The following is a 22,226-nucleotide window of genomic DNA, read 5'->3' on the forward strand; positions in this document are numbered from 1 at the left end:
GTTGGAGAGCCGCAAGCTTCTCCATGATGTTGTCAAACTTGCACTCCGTGGTCTTGTCATTCTTGTGCTCAGAGAGCCGATTCTGAGAACTCACGACTGCAGTGAGCTGTTCCACGATGTAATCCAACTTTCGCTCACAGGTGTTATTCTGAGGGAACTTCCCCTTGATGTAATCCAATATATTCTGAGTATTCACGGCAGCCGTAAGCTTCTCCAAGGTCTTAACCATGCTGCACTCAGTGAGCCAATTCTGAGAAGTCACGCCTCGTCCCATCGTTTCAATCCCAGCGGGCAGCCTTGGGGGGGTTTGAACAGCTGGTTCCGCTTTCTTAATTCTCCAATAAGCCAGGGCCAAGCCAGCTCCGATCAGCAAGAACCTTGTTATCATGGTTCCGAATAGGTAGATATCTTCAGCGTCCTCGATCGACAGTCCCGCCAGGCACATGATCCTCCATTTCTGCCACCCGTCCATTGTGTTCCCGGCAGGGAAAGTCCCTCCAGGGCACTCTGGCTCTCCCAAGCCCAGACTTCTCGTTGAGAAAAGGGTGTCAATAGCATTCAGAGACCAGTTGATCAAATCCATAATTCTCTTTTAGGTTTTAGAGAACAGACTGTGAGAGAGTGTTCCAGGGAAAATAATACACATGAGACAAGACAAGGACACAAGAGGCTAAGCAGGGAAGATAAGGGGAAGGAGGAGAGGAGAAAAGTGCAACTGCCTTCGCCGAGAGCCAAACGAGAAAGAGTAATTTAGCAGTATTTTTCATTAAGCATATCATTTCAGATCATAACCATTTTCCATTCATACTGACAAAAGTCTGCAGTAGGGTAATGGTTACTTCCTTGTGAAGCAGTTTCTAATTCTTTTCAGTTTTATCAGGAGGACATTTTTGGCTAGTATTTTCCATGATTTTACAAATGTCTTAAAAGAATATGTTTTGCTCATATACCTTCCTCATAAAAAAGAGCTAAATCTCTTGGATGTTTTTTTTATTTGCATAAAAAATGCAAAACTTATTTTGTGATATTCTTGGAATTTTGAGAATATTAGAAGATCCTGTTCCTATCATTTCAATACATTACACAATATATGTAATTCAGTATAATAGTGAATTAAAGTGTTTGTTATGAAAAATGTCATGTTAAAAAAAATCCACTTGTGTAGAGAGATATAAATTGCTACTGGATGCACTATCACTGCTTTATTTTGATTCTGTAAAACCTCATAATTATCTCTAAGACAATGTGTTTTTTTCAATGTAGTTGAATTCTCTCTGCTCATCCTACACTGTGTTCAGAGCCACCTTAGAAACTAAGTATAGTATAATCTGTTAGATTATTAGATTGTTGCAAACCGAAGCTGAGGTATAGCCCTTTAATCAGTCAAAGGGTCACACTTGTTACCCATTCTGAGAGAAGATTGAGATGTCAGGACTTTGCTTGAGGCTAACTGCACATAATGTCTTTCAGATGAATTTACTGTTTATATTGTAAGGAAGCTGATGCTGATGCTCACTATAAATAAACATTCATAAATTTAAGCAGAAAACATCACAATGGCCACTATTAGCCAAATTAGCCAACTGTGTCAGATAGGAAGCTGTTGGAGGTATATGAAATGGTGGTGGTCAGGGCCCGGTGGCGCCAGTGTCCGGCAGCCTCGCCTCTGTCAGTGCGCCCCAGGGCAGCTGTGGCTACAATGTAGCTTGCCATCGCCAGTGTGTGAATGTGTGTGTGAATGGGTGAATGACTGAATGTAGTGTGAAGCGCTTTGGGGTCCTTAGGGACTAGAAAAGCACTATACAAATGCAGGCCATATGAAATGGTCTGTAGTTACTTTGTTTTAATGAGAAACATGATATGCCTCAGTGGGTCATCTACTTATAGGAAAGTCAGTGCATCGTTCTCTTGACTCCTGAGTCCACATGCCCTAATGCATCCATGTGTGTATGTGTGGATGCTATAAAGTGCTTGGCCTATATAAACCCACTGTATGAATTTCTGTGTGTTTGGGGGAATGAGACGTGTAGTAAAAAGTGCTTTTAATGATTAGAAAGGCGCTATACAACTACCAGTCATGGCTACTATAACACTGCAATTCTTTGTTTGTTTCACATTTAATCAAGCTGAAGTTTCCATTTCTGTGGTTTGTGCTTATGGATGGGCTGAACCATGACAGCTCCTGTGTCACCTATAACACTGGCTGATTGCTTCGGTCTGTAAATAATACTCACATACATTACATCTCAGAACTCACCTCAAAGACAAGCTTCAAAAATGTAATCATAGGAAGCGTAGCTGAACAGTTTACCTCTATTATTTTTATTCAGTAGGCTGGTTGACAAATTACTGTATCTTCAGATATGTGACATCAGCTGCAAACTACATCATCCGGAAAGTATTCACAGTGGTTAACCTCTTTGACATTTTGTCATGTATTATTCCAAAATGGATTAAATTCATTTTTTTCTTGCTCCTCCCCTTTATGAGTGTGGACGCTTCATCTCTTTGCTCTTGAATACTTTGCTTCTTATATTGATTTTTATTGATTTTTATGCTGATTTTTTCTCTTTTTTTCCGTGTGAGCTTACCTGCGATAACTTCTGGACACTTGTAGATCATTAGGACTAGAGTGTTCTTAACAGAAACAGCAACATTTTATGGTTACCTTGTCCTCAGCGCTCCGTGTGTTTGTGGCCTAGACACAGCTGAAGCCTGATTACAGCGTCTGGGCACCGAGCAGCCTCAATAGCCTGGAAAGGTGCTAACCGCTAGGCTAACTAGCAACAAGATGCCTTCCCTCTCCACAGATGACTACCACAGCCTCCTGCAGAAGATTGCAGTACTGGAGACAAAAATTCATCGCTTAGAAGTAAACGTGGAGGTAAATGGACTGTGTGGAAATGAAACAACCTTGCCTTTGATTCAAAACAATGGCGATGAGCAAGCTAGTACACAGCTAAGGAGCACAGATAACATGACCAAGAAAGTAGACTCTGTGCATTATTATAAATCCTCAAGTGATAATCCCCCCTTAGACTGTCTTGGTGCAAAACCAAGACATAAATCATGTCTCGTGGAAGGGGGAGGACGTATCACAGGCAGGGCACAGCGAGCTGAAATCTCTGAAACCGACTGGCCTTCACTTCCTACGAGACAGAGAAGCTCTTCTACCCCTGTATACGGGAGGAAACAGGACTGGACAACCGTGAATAGGAAGGTTAACAACAAACCTCCAAAACAACTGAATGTGAAACTGCAGAACAGATTTGCTCCACTATCAAAGGACCCTGGATCTATATCGGACAACCATCCATCTAAAAGCAGCGAAATAAGGTCTGAAAATCTGTTGAAAAGTGAAAGGCCACAGGGAAAGCTAAAGGCTAGGCCTGAAACTCTGATTGTGGGTGACTCTGCCGTAAAGGATGTACAAAGGATGTGCGGTAAGAACACTAAAGTCCTCTTCTTTCCTAACGATATGGTCAACAACCTGAAGGAGAGAATTCTTCAAATTGCAGATGAATATCCAACTGTGACAAACATTGTTCTGCATACAGGGTCAAACGATGTGTCCAAACAACAGTCGGAGGTTCTGAAACGGGACTTTACTGGATTATTAAATACTGTAAACTCTCTGAATGCAGCTGTATTCATCAGTGGACCTGTACCGCCGGTCAGAGGAGGAGACGAGAGATTCAGCAGGTTGTTTACACTGAATAAATGGCTTATATCAGCATGTGCTGACCACTCAGTGCACTTTATCGACAACTTTAATATTTTTTGGGAACGCAGGCATCTGTTCAAAGCAAATGGATTTAATTTTAACAAGTCAGGGGTGAAACTGTTCACCTCCAACTTGTTTTATTCCATACGTCATCCATCCGTGCTTGGTGCCAAGGCTGAGATAAACGAGGAGTTATCTCATAAAGAGGAACAAACAGTACTCCAAGAACAGACAAAGCCCAGCAGAAACCTTGAGGAGGAGCTCCATTTGCCCCCACCCGGGAAGAGCCTCAGAAAGGAGAGACACCCATGGTATCTGAGGAAGAGCCTTAGAAAGGAGAGACATCTAAGGCAAGAAGAGGGGTCCCTATTTGCCTCCAACTCTCTCAACAACACCAACGACCAGGACAAGGGACCACGACCTTCCCCAGTCCCCCAAACCCCTGACAGGCCATCACCCTCCTCCCCCTCCCTTTCTCCCTCCTCCCCACACCTGAAATTCACTGAGGAGATGATGGAGCGGGTCAATGCTGGGCTCAGATCTACCCCCCGTCCCAATCCCTTTTTGTCCCCCATAAACCCCCCACCAGAGCGGCCAAAGGTTCGCCATCGAGCCCCACCCTCAACAGAGCAATCGAAGTCACATTGCCCAGCCTCGCCCCCCTTAGTTCCTCTTCATGCCCTGTCTCCACAGTCTGATGCGTGATGTGTGAAGGGTCCGGGCTGTGAGGATTATGGCAGTGACGACTTTTCCCAGGAGAAGCTGGGACCCTGTTTACTAGAAAGTTTTAAAATTTCTGTACTTTTAGGTGACAGGAGACATGTGGCCTGGTCAAAACACAGAGAGCTGCACTCTAAAAGATCTTTAAACATAGTAAACATACCTTGTGTGCCACAGACTGCTCCCAAACACGAGGGGACAAGTAATACCTCTAAAACACTTAAGTTGGCTTTATTAAACATTAGATCTCTAGCTGGGAAAACATTTTTAATTAATGATTTAATCACTGAGCACAGCCTTGATTTTATGTTTTTAACTGAAACTTGGTTGGACCAAAGTAACAGTGGAGCTGCTCTCATCGAGACGACCCCTCCTAACTACAGTTTTATCAGTGAGGTCAGGGCGAGCAGGAGAGGAGGAGGGGTTGCTGTCTTATTTAATGAATCATTTCAATGTAAGCAGCTATCTCCTGGAAGTTTTCAGTCTTTTGAATATGTGGCTTTACAGCTGAAGGCCCCATCCAAAGTTGTGTTTCTTAATGTTTACAGGCCTCCCAAATACTGCACAGACTTTTTTAATGACCTCAGTGAACTGCTGTCTGTGATCTGTGTTGATTTTGACTGTGTAATTATTGCTGGGGATTTTAACATTCATGTGGACAACCCTCAGGACAAAGGGACTAAAGACCTGAGTAACACTCTGGGCAACTTTGGGCTGACTCAGCATGTAACAGAGGCCACACATAATAGAGGACACACTCTTGACCTACTGATCTCCAAAGGCCTGAGCATTTCAAAGGTTACTGTGTCTGATGTGGGCCTGTCTGATCATTACTGTGTTTTCTTTGAAAGTAAAATCTCAGCCCACACAAATATATCAACAACAGTGATCACAAAACGGTGTATAACTGAACACAGTAGTGCAATTTTTAACCAGGTCTTCCCATTAACACCTGACCTGCCCAGAGGGTCAGTCAATGAGCTCGTCAATAGCTTCAATGCTAACATGTTAAATGTAATGGACACTATTGCTCCCATTAAGGTGAAGGTTATCTCTGGAAGGAAAAAGTCTCCATGGAGAAACTCCACACTGGTGAAAAATGAAAAAAGAGAGTGTAGGAAAGCTGAGTGCAGATGGAGAAAAACAAACCTCCAGGTTCATTATGGCATTTATAAAGAGAAACTTCACAATTATAATTTACAACTGAGGAATGCAAGGAGGTCCTACTTCTCTGACATCATCACTAAAAACAGCCATAATGCTCGGGTCTTATTTTCTACAGTTGACAGGCTAACAAACCCTCCTGTGTCAGTGGCAGCTGAACTTCATTCGACCATGGCCTGCAATGACTTTGCCAAATTCTTCACAGAAAAAATCCAAAAAATTAGACAAGCAATTGGTACATCAACAGCAGATCCAGGATATGTACTGTGTCCACCAAAAAACTGTTTAAACACCATGAAACAGTTTCACCCGATTAACAGCAAAGACCTGGAGGACATCTTAGGTCAACTGAACTCCTCCTCCTGCTGTTTAGATGTCCTGCCAACAAGTTTTTTCAAAAAGGTCTCAAAGACTTTAGAGTCAGACCTGTTACAGATTGTCAACTTTTCTTTATTATCAGGTGTGTTTCCAGAATCACTAAAAACTGCTGTAATCAAACCTATACTGAAAAAGGACAATCTTGACAAGACACAAATGAACAACTACAGGCCGATCTCAAATCTCCCGTTTTTAAGTAAGATCATTGAAAAAGCAGTTTCTCAACAGCTCAATTACTTCTTAAAACAGAATAATTGCTACGATGCCTTCCAGTCAGGTTTTAGACAGAACCACAGCACTGAAACCGCTCTGACCAAAGTGTTTAATGACATATGTCTGAATACAGACAGTGGAAAAATGTCAGTCCTAGTTTTACTGGATCTCAGTGCAGCATTTGATACAGTTGACCACAACATATTACTCAAACGACTGGAGAACTGGACAGGTCTTTCAGGAACTGTACTAAACTGGTTCAAAACATACTTAGAAAACAGGAAATACTTTGTATCAATAGGTAACTTCACATCTGAGCAGACAAGTATCACATGTGGAGTTCCCCAAGGTTCCATCTTGGGACCCCTTCTGTTTAACATCTACATGCTCCCACTGGCACAGATTATAAACAACAACAAAATAAACTATCACAGCTATGCAGATGACACACAAATATATATCACAATGTCACCAGGAGACCGAGGCCCTGTACAGGCTCTTGGTAAATGCATTGAGGAAATCAATGACTGGTTGTGCCACAATTTTCTCCAGCTAAACAAAAACAAAACTGAGGTAATAGTCTTTGGCGCCAAAGAAAAACGATTACAGGTCACCAGAGAACTTCAATCTATACATCTAAAAACCACAAACCAGGCGAGAAATTTGGGTGTAGTGATGGATGCAGACCTAAACTTAGAAAAACACATTAAGACAATAACAAAGTCAGCTTACTATCACCTCAAGAATATATCAAGGATAAAAGATCTGATGTCTCAACAGGACCTGGAAAAACTAGTCCATGCATTCATCTTTAGTAGGCTTGATTACTGTAACAGCATCTTTACAGGTCTACCTAAAAAATCAGTCAGACAACTACAGCTCATTCAGAACTCTGCTGCTCGAGTCCTCACTAAGACCAAAAAAGTGGACCACATCAGTCCAGCTCTGAGGTCCTTACACTGGCTGCCTGTCCGTCAGAGGATAGACTTTAAAGTTCTGATGCTGGCCTATAAAGCTCTGAATGGTTTAGGACCAAAATACATCAATGACCTCCTGACCCAGTATGAACCATCCAGATCCCTCAGGTCATCTGGATCCGGTCTTTTATCAGTCCCCAGAGTCAGAACCAGACACGGAGAAGCTGCATTCAGCTTTTATGCTCCTTATATCTGGAACAAACTCCCAGAAAGCCTCAGATCAGCTGAAACACTCAGTTTATTTAAATCCAGGTTGAAGACTCACCTGTTCTCAGCTGCATTTGAATAAAGCACCAAATCCACACTTTAAGCTTAAATTTCAAAACTTACATTTAACTACTGATTTTATCTACTGTTCTGATTTTATCTGTTTTGATTTTATATACTGTTGTTTGTTTGTTTGTTTGTTAATTAGTTAGTTAGTTTATTTGCTTGTTTTAATCAATTTTAAATCATGCTTTTTATTTGTTCTTGTTTCTAATGTCTCTGTAAAGCACTTTGAATCACCTTGTTGTTGAATTGTGCTATACAAATAAACTTGCCTTGCCTTGCCTTGCCTTGCCTTGCCTTAAACACAAAATTCCACACAAAATACCATAATGACAAAGTAAAACATTTTTGCTTACACAAGTATTCACAGCCTTTGATCAGTATTTTGTTGACGCACCTTTGGCAGCACTCAAGTATTTCTGAGTATGATGCTACAAGCTTGGCACACCTGTTGTTGGGCAGTTTCTCCCATTTTTTGCAGAACCTTTCAAGCTCCATCAGGTTGGTTTGGGCTCTGGCTGGGCCACTCAAAGACATTCACAGAGTGGTCCCGAAGCCATTCCTTCTTGTTACCACTGTTGTTATCTTGGCTGTGTGCTTAGGGTTATTATCCTGTTGAAGATAAACCTTTGCCACATTTCAAAAGCCAGAGCACTTTGAAGGAGGCCGTCATCAAGGATGTCTCTGTAGATTGCTGCTGTCATTTTTTCCTCAACCCTGACTAATCTCCCAGTTCTGCTGCTGATGCTGGCACCACGATGCTTCACTGTAGGGATGGTATTAGCCAGGTGGTGAGCAGTGCCTGCTTTCCATGACACACGGGATTCAGGCCAAAAAGTTAAATCTTTGTTTAAGAGTGGACCTGTCATGAAGAATGATTTCCGTCTGGCTGCTCTACCATACAGGCTTGATCGGTGAAGTGCTGCAGAAATGATACTCCTTCTATCCCAACTTGCTCAGACTGGCCAAGTAGCTAACAGTCCCGGTGTTTCAAAATCTTCCTATTATGGATGATGGCGGTCACTGTGCTGATTGGGATCTTCAGTGCTGCAGACATTTTTCTATACTCCCACCCCAAGTTCTGTGACTTGATACAATCCTGTCTTGAAAATCTACAGACAATTCCTCTGACCTTTCGTGCACTGTCATCAAAGGGACCTTATATAGACAGGTGTGTGTCAGGGTGCAACTGAGCTCAGTTTTCGGTGTCATGCAAGAATTACACTTCTGAATTTTAAGCAAACTTTTTCCACTTTGTTGTTATTGGATATTGTATGTAGAATTTTGAGTTGAAAAATGAATTTACATTTCCATTTTACAATAAGGCTGTAACATAACACATTATGGAGGAAGCAAAGCACTGTGAATACTTTTCTCTTCCTCTGGGATTAATGGCACAGTCCAAATTACGGTTACAGTTGTGTCATTTTAAAAATGCGATGTAAAAATGATGACTTAAAAAACAAAAAAACAAATACATTAAACATTGGGCACCAAATTCTGTAAATTCTCAAAATGCCCGAAATGCCAGTTTTGTGTGGATTTTTTTTATCCACAGTTTTTTTTTTTACCCTAATAGAAGATAGTGTTTAAGGCAATAGCTTCACATTTTCACAGATACACTGTTGGATATTTTTCAGAAAATGAAATTTAAACTGTGAATCATATATTTTTTTTTAATATGTTAAAACGATATGTTATGAATTAATTAAATTCACATATATGGTAAAGGGACTGATTCTTATATAGCGCTTTTCTACTCTCCCGGAGTACTCAAAGCACTATATATAACATGCCATATTCACCCAATCTCACAAGCACTTTCTTTATACATAGTGCTTTCTAACTACAGTCACACATTCATACGCTGACAGATGCATCAGAAAGTAACTTGGGGTTAGTATCTTGCCCAAGGATACTTGACATGCAGCCTGGAGGAGCCAGGGATCGAACCACCAACCTTCCAATGAGTAGGGTACCTGCTCTACCCCCTGAGCTACAGCCACCCCCTTGTGATTTGGTGTATATTGTATTATGTATACAATATACAATAGCAATTATGTATGTATTAACACTAAATCACAAGAGTTCTGTTACAGGGCTTTATAATCTAAGGTAGAGACCCTGAAGTAATAGAGAGAGAAAGCCCCCCACAATTAAACGTCCCTCTATGAGCAAGCACTTGACGACAGTGGGGAGGAAATACTGCCTTTTATCAGAAAGAAATCTCTGGCAGTACTATAAGGTCTTGAAGATAAAATCAGTCCTGGTTATTCAATGCATTGTATGTGAGGAGAAGGATTTTAAATTAAATTCTGAATCTAACAGGGAGCCAATGAAGGGAATGCTCTCTCTTTCGCTGCAGCATGTTGGATCAATGGACAGCTTTTCAGGGAGTTTTTAGGACAAGCCTAGTCCAGCCGAGAAGTAATAAATGCAAAAACTAGTTTTTCAGCTCTATGACAGGATGTTTCTAATTTTAGAGATACTTGAGAGATACAAATACATGAGCAGTCCTGAACTGGACATGTGTGTGCTCAATAAACTGGCAAATTACAGCAAGATTTTCCTATCCTCGGTCAGAAGGCACAGGTGACTTATATGATGAAAGAGAGGGTCCACAGCAATGATAATTAGGGTTCCTTTAATCCAAAACATCTCCAGAAGTGAATTCGTGTGAGTATATGTATGTGTGTGGTTCTGTAAAATAACAGAAATTACAATTAGCAAACAATTAAAGTCAACCAAACTGGTCTAAATAATACAGAAAGGGTTGAACAGAAAGTCTAATGACTAAACCCCACCCCCTGGTGGACACAAATGGGCTGCTGCACAGAGATAGACTCCGTCTTTACTTTGGGCAGGTTCACACGGGTAGCGCCATTTTAATCAAATCAGCGTGAATATACATTGTCTCGTGGCTACACAAACCGCTGGAAAACTCTATAAAAGCATCACCCAATGTACATAGGTAAGTATTTGATAAGTTACAACCATAGAACAAACAAATACAAGGCACTTACTTATCATTCACGCACACGCACGACACATGTTCAGTACAACAGCCCAGCTCCACCAGCGCTATCACGGTGAACCAGCGTAAACTCAAACAAAGGATGGGAGGAATGTACCATCTTAGCAGTGGTTAGAGGGGGTCCGTGGAACAGTCTATATACACAAATCACAGGGGTTTTATACAGCCGCCCCCTAATGTGTATAGCACATTAGTAAACATTAAAAAACCCATGTGAATATAACTAAGGACATTCAGCTGACAGTTCAGGTAAAGTGATAAGTTTTGACACAGGCCGTTGGTATTTATGTTCCCCAATGGCGACTTCAGCTACTTGCACTTGTCCATCCGGGGTGGGAAACACCTGTGTTACCTGTCCTACGGGCCAGGAAGCCCGTGGGAGCTGATAGTCCACCACCATGACAGTCTGTCATGGGGTGGCTGTAGCTCAGGTGGCAGAGCAGGTCAGCCGCTCATCAGAAGGTCGGTGGTTTGATCCCAGGCTGCCTACTGGCTGCATGCTAAATATCCTTGGGCAAGATACTAACCCCATGTTTGCCTACTGGTGGTGGTCAGAGGGCCCGGCGGCGCCAGTGTCCGGCAGCCTCGCCTCTGTCAGTGCGCCCCAGGGCAGCTGTGGCTACAATGTAGCTTGCCATCGCCAGTGTGTGAATGTGTGTGTGAATGGGTGAATGACTGAATGTAGTGTGAAGCGCTTTGGGGTCACTAGGGACTAGAAAAGCGCTATACAAATGCAGGCCATCTGTCCCACTTTCAAAGGTGGAGTAGTCTGGTTCCACTTCTGGCGAGGCTGCAGTACAGGCAGGTAGCGCTGAATGAACTGAGTCCAGAACTGGCCTGCTATGACTTGGCTGTGACGCCATTTCCGCCTTCCAAGTTCTTCTCTGGTGCCATAAACTGCCAGGGGAAGGGAAGCATCGCGCCGCCCCATGAGCAACATATTTGGCATGATCGGATCAACATCTGCAATATCCGAGGAAACGTATCCCAGTGGCTTGGAATTAAGTATAGCCTCTACTTCAATAAGAACAGTAAGCAACAAATCCTCTGGCACCGCTTGACCTTTGAGAGCAACTTGAAGTGCAGATTTGACTGAACGGATCTCCTGTTCCCAGGCTCCCCCAAAATGTGGAGCATGCGGAGGGTTGAAGTGGAAAATGATGCTCTGTTCACTGAGCTTCTCCTGCAGTCGTGGCTCCATCACTTTGAATGCCTCCTGCAGCTCTCTGTCTCCTCCTCTGAAATTGGTGCCCTGATCACTCAGTATTTCAAAAGGTTTTCCTCTTCAAGCAATAAAACTGCGCAGAGCCATGAGAAAGGAGTCAGTGTCCATACCAGTGAGAAGGTCGAGGTGAATGCAGCAGGTCGTAAGGCATTTAAATATAATGCCCCACCGTTTCTCTTGTCTCCTACCTATCTTTATAGTGAAAGGGCCAAAACAGTCAATTCCTGTGGACCAGAATGGCGGCTGATTTAATCGCAAGCGGGTAGCAGGGAGATCAGACATCTTCGGTGAAACAGGCTTGGCTCTCCACTTCTTACACTCCAAACAGCGATACTGATGCTTCCTTATGGCCTGTCTGCCTCTTAAAATCCAATACCTGCGTCTCAATTCGGCAAAGACACGTTCTGGGCCAGGATGCAGGAGACGTGTATCATAGTCTTTGATGATGAGCTGAGTAGTAGGATGGTCTGGTGACAACACGATAGGATGCAGAGTGTCAACATCCATCTGCTCTGCTCGCCGGAGACGTCCACCTACTCGTATGAGGCCAAGCTGACTGTCATATTCGGGAGAAAGGTCTGCTGTCTTTGTACACCTCTTTCCCAGATTTAAGTGTGTGTACTTCAACAGGGAAGCTATCTTGTTGTGCCTGTTTGAGAATTTGAACTTCTGTCTCTAGTCATTGTGCCGCTGACATAGGGAGGACAGCCGCCCCGTGAGAAGACAGGTAGGTGGCCTGCACCAAATCAGCCCAGGTGTTGTATGCAGGATCAGACTGTGCCAAATCTGTAGTGACATAGGCACAGAAAGCTGATTTCTTTAACTCAGTATTATCTTCAGTGTCTGTACTCACAGTAGGTCGTGCTGGCCACTGCTCAGATGCTTGTCTCAGGAAGAGGGGCCCATCCATCCACTGGCTAGGTTTTGACAGCTCACGTAATGGTTTTCCCCGGGTGATGTCATCTGCTGGGTTCAAAGCCGAGGGGACATACCTCCAGCTGGCGGCCTCAGTCAGCTCCTGTATTTCGGCAATACGAGTACCTACAAACACTTTATAGTGGCAGGACTCGGACTGGATCCAGTTCAACACAGTGGTAGAATCGGTCCATAAAGTAGTCTCACTAATGGGCAGAGTAAGCTCACTGAGGAGGAGTCTAGACAGTTGTGCGCCAGCCAGTACGGCACACAGCTCTAAACGGGGAATTGACAGTTTCTTGCAGGGAGCTACACGTGATCTGGCCATGATAAAGGCAGTGTGGACCTCATGTTCTGCCGATTTAAATCTCAAATATGCCACTGCTCCGTAAGCACTCTCTGACGCATCACAGAATACATGCAGCTGGAAAGTTCCCTCTTGGGTTGCTGGGGCTGTGTAGCATCTAGGCAGACAGATTTCTTGTAGATACTGTAGCTCACTCACCCACTCTTGCCACCGCTGGAGTAACTCGCCCTCGATGGGATCATCCCAGTTCCTGTCGTTCTGCCACAGACGTTGAACAATAACCTTTGCCCGGGTCGTGAAGGGGATGATGAAACCCAGTGGGTTGTATTGAGAGGCGAGGATGCTGTAGATGTTTCTCATGGTTGACTCCTGAGGAACCACTGGCCGACATCTGTAGGCGATCTGGTCTGTGGAGCAGTGCCATGCCAAGCCTAAGGTTGGTTCTTGGGGATGTGGTTGGTGTTCAGTCAACCACAGCTCGCAGGTAGGGGACTTTGCTTCAGAGGGGAGATGAACAATGGCCTCTGGGTAGTTACTGGCCCACTGTCGGATTTCGAAACCACCAGTAGATAGCAACTCTCTGATGTTATCGACAAGTGGTCGTGCCTGCAAAGCAAAGGGCAGAGATTGCAAACAGTTATCGACATAAAATGAGTGCAGCACGGAGTCTAGTACTTGTTCATTGCCATCTTTATGATCCTGCACATGGCGCTGAAGGGCATACGTGGCACAACAGGGGCTGCATGTGGTTCCAAAGGGCAGGACACACCACTCATAAATGTCCGGGCTCCGATCTCTTTCCATATCTCTCCACACGAATCTCAGCAGGGGCCGGTCATGCGGAAGAAGCCGCACCTGATGGAACATACCTCGTATGTCCCCACTCACAGCAACAGGGTGCTCCCTAAATCTCAACAGGACACCTATTAAGGATGGACCGAGAGTTGGACCTGGTAGCAGCTGATCGTTAAGGCAGTCTTGCCTGTATTGGAAGGAACAGTTGAAAACTATCCTAGGCTTATTGTTATGATGCACAATATGATGGGGAATGAACCAGGATTCATCTGTGCGGTTTGCCTCTTCAGGAGTGAGTTCTCTTACATAACCTGCTTGTTCCAGTTTGTGTATTTCTGCATTGTACACAGCCGCTAGATCAGGATCTTTAATCAGGCACTTCTCTGTGGACCGAAGGAGAGCCATCACTGCGTCATGGTCAGTTCGTAGTTTAGTGGAGTCTCTGCGGCGGAGCAGAGGAGTAGCATAGCGAGCTATTCCATCCACCTGTACCCTTTCTGTGGTTTTCTGCAGTAACTCCAGTGCCTCTTTGTCTTGTTTAGAGCGAGTTACCTCTTTCTCTGATCGAAAGGGGAGCACATCTAACTGCCACAGCTTCTCAACGTTCTGTCTTAGCGCTTGAGAGGGAGTTGGTAACAGGGATGTGTGCAGACATGAAGCTTCAGTAGGTAGATGTAGAAAGGTAGCCGGTCCCTGGATGGCCCAACCGAGGTTAGTGTTGACAGCAACAGGGCTGCCTAGTGGACCAACTTTGACAGGTGACAGAGGGGTGATGAGCTGGACATTATCTGAGCCTATAAGAAGCATAGGCTGCACATCCTTAAATGCTTTGATGGGAACGTCGGCCAGATGTGGATATCTCTGACGGAGTATGTCCACTGGACAGGATTGTTTTGCCAGATTAAGTTCTTTAGCAGTAAAAACACGTCTGATGTAATGTTTGATTTGGGGAGAGCTGGGTTCAAAAGAAACGCATGCGCCTTGTAACTGTGACACCTCCTGCCTGATGGTTCGTAGTTTGAGGGACTCCTCTGTGATATTTAATTGCAGGTAATGAACCGCTGCAGATAAAACAATAGTCCGCTCTGATCCGTCGTCAAGAATGGCGTAGGTGGACAGAGATCGCCCATTATTGTGGAGGGTAACTGGGACCACTTTAAGCATGACTCTGCCTGAATGAGTGACTTGGTCCAAATACACCATGCTGGAGGCTGTACTCAATGTCAGGATACTCTTGTTTGAGCTGGAGAATTATTAAGAATTATGGACTTTAAAGTCTTATTCAGACACTTCACCAACCCGTCAGTCTCTCTGGATGCCGACTCAGGAGATAACCTGAAACACCTTTCGATAGTGAATTGGCCCAATTTTCAATTTTCATCACTTAGCCAAAGCCTAATTTCACAGTGTTGTTAGAAGACTGCTCAAGGGGAAAATCTTCCATGAAGTAAACCATCGGAACTGGGGATGCCCCTGAGAGACTTCCAATTTCCTCCTGCCTGGAGAGTGTTGGAGGACTTTGCATCACCGCTGAACACAGCACAGACATATGTGCCTACCAGTTGTGTGCACATCCCTAAACAATGCCTCATCGGTTTATTAAATCGGAACCATTCCGTTCCCAGAATTAACCGATGTTCCAGAAGGGAGCTAACTGCAGCCTTGACTCTTTTCCCTTGGATTTGGTGGACTAAGATCTATGTGGAACCCTTCTACCAAAATATCCACCACTTCCAGGTTCGCTGACCAACAGAGACCCACTCTACCAGATCTGTTTGTCCCGGGAGCCCCACAAACTGTTCCAACATGGCTAAATTCAGCAGCTGTGTTCCCGTCTCAATCGGGCCAGGCTGCAACCACCTGGCTCCTGCATCTCAGAGCTGTTGCATGTAGGTGAAGGGTCAATCCTTGAACTATATCCCTCTTCCCTGGAGTTGCCCTGCAGACATTTGTGAATTTGCCCCACAATACCTGCCACTGTCTGGGCCTCCCTCAAAAAAAGGGACAGCATCCGCAACATCCATTCTGCCACTAGACACTGGCACACCTCAACTGTGGCCATGAACATCTCCAGAAATGACTGCTATTTACAGAACATTTACAGATATATATAAAATATATCATTGTCTTTGTATTTCCTGAACCTTATTAGTGAATGCCATTGAGATGTTTTGTCCTTTAATAAAAATTAATCACAAACATTTTTTAGACTTTAGATTTTTACGTTACAGTGTTCCCTCATTTATCGTGGGAGTTATGTTCTAAAATTACCCCACGATAGGTGAAATCCACAAAATAGCCAGCTTTATTATTTACAGTTATTATAGATGTTTTCAGGCTGTAAAGCCCCTCACTACACACTTTATACACTTTTCTCAGACAAGCATGAACATTTTTACACTTTTCTCTCTTGTTTAAACGCTCTGAAAGTTAGAAAAATAAGTCCAGTATTATAGAATGAAACCAAAGATCAAACCCTGTTTTCAGGTCCACAACATGGGAATAGAGTAGCTGCGAGAGAATTCAACATTAATGAATCAATGGTACGGAAGTAGAGGAACCAAGAAGAATGAGTTGAGTGAAGTTTGACTTATCTGACTGTTTTGTTTCGCTTAATGCGCCTTATGGTCCGAAAAATACGGTAACTTCTACCTTCCTTTAGCATGTCCAGAAGTCCAACTTTTTGTGCGATGATTAGCATCTTCCTCTGCCTTTTGGATGCTACCGCCGGTGCTTTTGACAGTGCAAAACATTTTGTCCACATTGTTTTCATTCAGAAACGTTTTTCAGCGCAGAGCTGTGTTCATGAAAACTCGGACATAAGGATATCAGTCTTCTTTTATCTTGTGGTAACTGTGAGAGCATATGTACTCTCCTCCTTTCAACAAATTGAAGGCTTCAGTAGTACCAACAAAACTGAATATAACCTCAAATCTATGGAATTCACATAGTAGTATAGATTGCATTTTTTGGGGTCTTTTGGGGTCCGTCTAATGTCCCAAGTTTGCTTCGTTTTTTATACACATTGCCAGAGAGCCCCCCATAAAACACAGCCCAAACAGCTGATTAGTTACACACCCATGCACATTTATTATTAATTTCACTTGAAAGAAGTTTTACTTTAATATTTCTATTTTTGCTGTTGAGTTGCATTCATCATCTTGTCAGTGCAGTAAACATTCTGCGAGAGGTCAATAAATCTACTGGTACTTACCTTATATAGCACTTTTGTACTCTACCTGAGCACCAGTGGTGCTTTATATAAAATGCTCCATTCACACCATCATCCATTATCTATGCGCTTTCTATCTCAACATTCACACGCCGATGGATGCATCGGAGAGCAACTTGGTGTTAGTATGCTGCTAAAGGATATTTAGGCATAGAAAGTATTTGGTTCATGCAATGTTTGTGTTATCTTTACTGTGTTGTTGAAATTTTAGGCTACCTCATTGTTTAGGTTTACCAGTTGCTGGGTAAAAGATGTTGCATATTGCTCACAGTCTTATCCTCACTTATGTTCACAAACATGTTGTTTGTTCCAGAATGCTTAATGTTTAATATTTACTGCCTCTGTGTATTTTCCTTTTTGTAATTTACACTGTTAAAAAAAACATCTTAAAAAAACGGTAATATTCCAGCAGCTGGGGTGCCAAAATACTACTGTAAAATAACAGAAAATAACTTCCTCATAAAAATACGGTTATTTCCAGTAATGACAATACAGTTTGTTGCGCTAATTTCACATGGGATCTTGCCTTTTCAAGTGGTTTTAAACATTAAATTAGGAACATGTTAATGTGATTAAACAATGAAATTATCTATAAATAGGAAAAAAAAAAAATCCTAAAAAAAGGGTAATATTCCGGCAGCTGGGGCGCCAAAATACTACTGTAAAATAACAGAAAATAACTTTCTCATGAAAATACAGTCATTTTCAGTAATGAAAATAGAGTTTGTTGCGCTAATTTTACATGGGATTCTGCCTTTTCCAAGTGCTTTTAGACATTAAATTAGGAACATTTTACGTGATCAAACAATGGAATTACCTATAAACAAGGTCAATGAATGTGGCAATATGAATCATAATATGTAAATGTACAGAAATATACAGTTAACAGTTGGTTTAAATAATAATGGATTGCATGCCCTGGGACAGACTGACAGAGGCGAGGCTGCCATATCGCACCATCGGCCCCTCTGGCCATCACCAGTAGGCGGTAGGTGAAGAGTCTTGACCACGGACACAATACCGAGAGTGTCCGAGCTGGGGCTCAAACCGGCAACCTTCTGATCACAAGGCAAACTGCCAACTCTTGAGCCACGATCGCCCTAAATAGCAATGATAATAAAACTTATGTGATGTAACACAAGCTTATAGGAATCATGTTATATACTTTTCCATAGCATTACATTTGAATTCAACAGTTCAATCTTTCAAATAATGGACAGATATTTGTGAAATCATGATACATTTGTGAATGTATTTTAACAATCTAAATATGCATATGTACAGACAGATACATTTAATAATCATGAAAATTATGTTTTATTGCATTACAGTGATTTAACGTTAATGTACATTTGAAATGTGAAATCACAGTCTATTTACGTAACTTTAATGATATTCTAGAAGAACAGAACAAAACTGTAAAATGCACACTAAAATACTTTTATATTAGGATTTTTTCCTACAGTACAGCCATACCCGCGATCTTGTGGTTGTTAGTTCACATTCATTGGCCGATGCTTAGCGTCATGTTATTATGTGTCCCAACATCCAATGGCATGTCACGTTGTTTTCATGGCCACACCCTCACCCCAGGTGCAGAGGCCTATTTCTGTTTAGGAATGTTGTGAATACTTTGAGATTTATATTAATTGCAATTCCTACCTCTACATTTATTTTTTAAAATATATAATTAGCACAGCATGGCCGTGCAATATTTTATATGTTTTTTTTAAGTTTTTATTCCTATTAATTATATTTTCACTTGTTACCTCTGAATTATTGAATCAGACCCAGATGACATGGAATTTTCAGCAAAATTATAAATCAAATACTCCTTTAATTATTGATTATTCTCATTACTGTTCGATCATTTTGTATATTTTTCCATAGTTTTACATTTGAATTTCACAGATCATTCTCTCACATAACAGACAAATATTTGTGAAATTATGATACGTTTCTGAATGTATTTTTACAATCTAAATATGTACAGAAAATATATTTAAAAAACAAGTAAATTGTGTTTTACTATATTTACAGTGATGTTATGTTATTTTACCTTTGACATATAAAATCACAGTCTACTTATGTAAATGTAATGATATTCTAGAAAGACAGTACAAAACTGTAAAATATACAGTAAGATACTTTGACATTACTATTTTTTGTAACAGTGTAGTTAATGCATTTGGCATCTTGGGAACATTTGAATCAATTTTTTTAATTGCTGAATATTAGGTTTTAAACTATGTCAGGGTATAAGATACTGTTGTGTTTAAGTAACTTTGCTGATTTGACTGCAAGCCCAGTGTCTAAAGGCCCACTGTGGCTAATCACAGTCACCACATACATTTGGTAATTTGCACATTTATATCAGTAAAGATGCATGTCTGGATATCTAACTTATATCTCACAATCCTGTATGTGACTTTTACGACTTGGTCCTTTTGCAGGACAATAGTGCCATGGAAAGTCTTCCGTCAGTGCCTTCATGACATACATCCCATCAGCAGCGGTCTGGAGGCTATGGCTCTCAAATCCACCATTGACCTCACCTGCAATGACTACATTTCTGTGTTCGAGTTTGACATCTTCACACGCCTCTTCCAGGTTGGTCAATATCAAGTAAATTAGTTTCCAACTACTTAATCTGATTATTTTGACTCATATGACCTTTTACTTTAGACTGTAGTTTGGTTTTATTTCACTTACTTCGGCTTATCCGGGCAGGGGCAGCAGTCCAATCAAGGACACTGGTGCCACAGTTTGTCAATCTCTTGTTTCCTACTCCCTTCTTTCATAACCAAGACACTGAGATACCCAAACTCATCAACTTGTGCCAGCAAGTCATCCCGGACCTGGAATGATCACTACACCCTTTTCCGGCTGAGGACCATGGCCTCAAATTTGGACTTGTTGATCCCCATTCCTGGCACATCTGTGCACTGGAGGCCGCCACCTGATGAACACAGCCACATCATTTGCAAAATTCAGTGATGAGATTCTGAGGCCTCCAAAGTAGAAGCCTCCCACCACATGGTGGTGCCTAAAAAAATCTGTCCATAAAAACTATGAACCAAATCTCTGGAAAAGTGCAGTTCTAGGGGAGTCCAACACACATTGAAAGCGAGTCCGACTTATTGCCAGCAAATTGGACCAAGCTCCTGCAGTAGTCACATAAGGATTGAACAGCTTTGTAGCAACAACCCAGACAGGTACCACTCCAGATCTCCATGCGATATAGTCCGGACATGTCAACCAGGACAACCTTAAAACATCCAGAGCCTTTTGGAACTCAGGGCGAACCTCATCCACCCCAGGGACCTGGCCACCAAAGGAACTGGTTAACTGCCTCAGTGACCTTGTCCCTAGTGAGGGGCGAGTTGTCCCTCTCATTCACAGACTGCTTCCTCTATGGAAGAGGTGTCAGTGGGATTGAGGAGGTCCTCAAAGTATTCCTTTCACCACCTAACTGTATTCCCACTTGAGATCAGTGAGTAGAGCACCACTTTCCCTCCCTGAGTTGCCGAATAGTTTACCAGAATTGCTCTGAGACAGACCAAAAGTTTTTTTTCCATGGCTTCACCAAACTCCCCTGAGTTTTTGCTTCAGCTACCACCCCGGGCTGCATTCCAGTTGGCCTTCTAGTACCCGTCAGCTGTTTCCCAGCTTAGTCCCACAGGCTAACCAAGTCCAATAGGACTCCTTCTTCAGCTTTGATGGGTCCCTTCACCTCCAGTTTCCAACATCTGGTTCGGAGATTACCACCATGACAAGCACCAAGAACACCCTCACCCAATGACTCCAAGAAGGCTGGGTGCTCTGAACTGTCGTTAGGCCCATAAGCACATACAACAGTCAGGACCCGTTCCCTAGCCCGAAGGTACAGGGAAATGGCCATCTTGTCCAATGACACGAACCCCAGTGTACAAGCAGCAAAACGAGAGCATACGAGAATACCTACCCCTGCCCATTACGTGTCACCAAGGGTAACTCCAGACTATAACAGAGTCCCGTGACTTTTCAGGAGAATGGTTCCAGTGTCAGAGTGGTATGTTGAGGTGACCCTGACTATATTTAGTTGGTATCTCTCAACGTCACGCACTTGCTCAGGGTCCTTCCCTATAAGAGAGGAGTTCCGTGTCCCAGTAGTCAACCTCAATAGCTGTAGATCGGTTTGCCAGGGCCCCCGCCCTTGATCCTTACCCATGACACAATGCACCTGACCCCCCCAGTGCCTTCTGTGGGTGGTAGGCATACAGGAGGCTAAGGCTAAGTTCCGGCCACCGGATGGTCTATGTCAAGTTCCCTCCACAAACCTGACTTAAGGAGGGTGATTGAATATTTTCAATTCAATTCAATTCAAATTGTTTATTGTCATGTGTACAAAGAAAAGCATTTCTCTGTGCAATGAAATTCTTTCTCTGCTGTTCTGAGTCTGATAGCAGTGGGGAAGAAGGCGTTGTTGAGTCGGGATGTTCTGGATTTCACACTTCTAAAACCGCCCCGATGGCAGAAGTGTGAACAGTCCGTGTTGGGGGTGTGTGGGATCTTTGAGGATGGAGCCAGCTCTCCTCTGGACTCTGCGATGGTAGATGCTCTGCAGAGAGGGCAGCGCAGTCCTGGTGATCTTCTCCGCAGTTGTTATCACTCTCTGCATGCGTTTGCGGTCCATAGCAGTAGTGCTGCCATACTATGCAGTGATGCAACTTGGTCAGTGTGCTCTCGGAAATGTAACTGTAGAAGCTGCTGAGGATCTTGGCCGACATACCAAATTTCCTCAGCCTCCTCAGGAAATACAGCCACTGCTGAGCCTTCATGACCAGCTGTGTGGTGTTCAGTGTCCAGGTGAGGTCCTCAGTGATGTAGATGCCTAGGTATCTAAAGCTGCTCACCCTCTCCACTTAACGCCCCCAGATAAACAGCGGCTGGTGAGCCCTCCTCTTCTTTCCCGTGTCCACTATCATCTCTTTGTCTTATGAGTGTTGAGGGTTGAGGTTGTCTTCACACCATGACACCAGACCGGCCACCTCTCTCCTATAAGCCGCTTCGTCCCCTCCAGTGATGCGACCAATCACTGCAGTGTTGTCCGCGAACTTCAGTATGGTGTTATCCCTATTGGAGGCAACACAGTTGTGGGTCTACAGGGTGTAGAGGACAGGACTGAGGACGCAACCCTGTGGAATGCCAGTGTTTGTAATAATGCTGGCTGAAGTCCTGTTGCCGATCCTGTCGGACTGGGAAAGTCCTGTAGCCAGTCACATGGGTGATC

The 22,226-nt window shown here is 43.1% G+C and overlaps 1 protein-coding gene across 4 annotated transcripts in view; it reads left to right on the forward strand.

Moving 5' to 3' along the window:
• Positions 1-22,226, forward strand: part of cblb (Cbl proto-oncogene B, E3 ubiquitin protein ligase) — a 154,301-nt gene that overhangs the window by 17,573 nt on the left and 114,502 nt on the right. For all 4 annotated transcript variants that reach the window (XM_040012759.1, XM_040012749.1, XM_040012769.1 and 1 more), the window contains exon 5: positions 19,408-19,564. In XM_040012759.1, the coding sequence (XP_039868693.1) occupies positions 19,408-19,564 (157 nt within the window). The remainder of the gene's footprint in view (positions 1-19,407; positions 19,565-22,226) is intronic.

Source organism: Simochromis diagramma, unplaced genomic scaffold (assembly GCF_900408965.1).
Source record: "Simochromis diagramma unplaced genomic scaffold, fSimDia1.1 OVJJ01000123.1, whole genome shotgun sequence".
NCBI classification, from domain to species: domain Eukaryota; kingdom Metazoa; phylum Chordata; class Actinopteri; order Cichliformes; family Cichlidae; genus Simochromis; species Simochromis diagramma.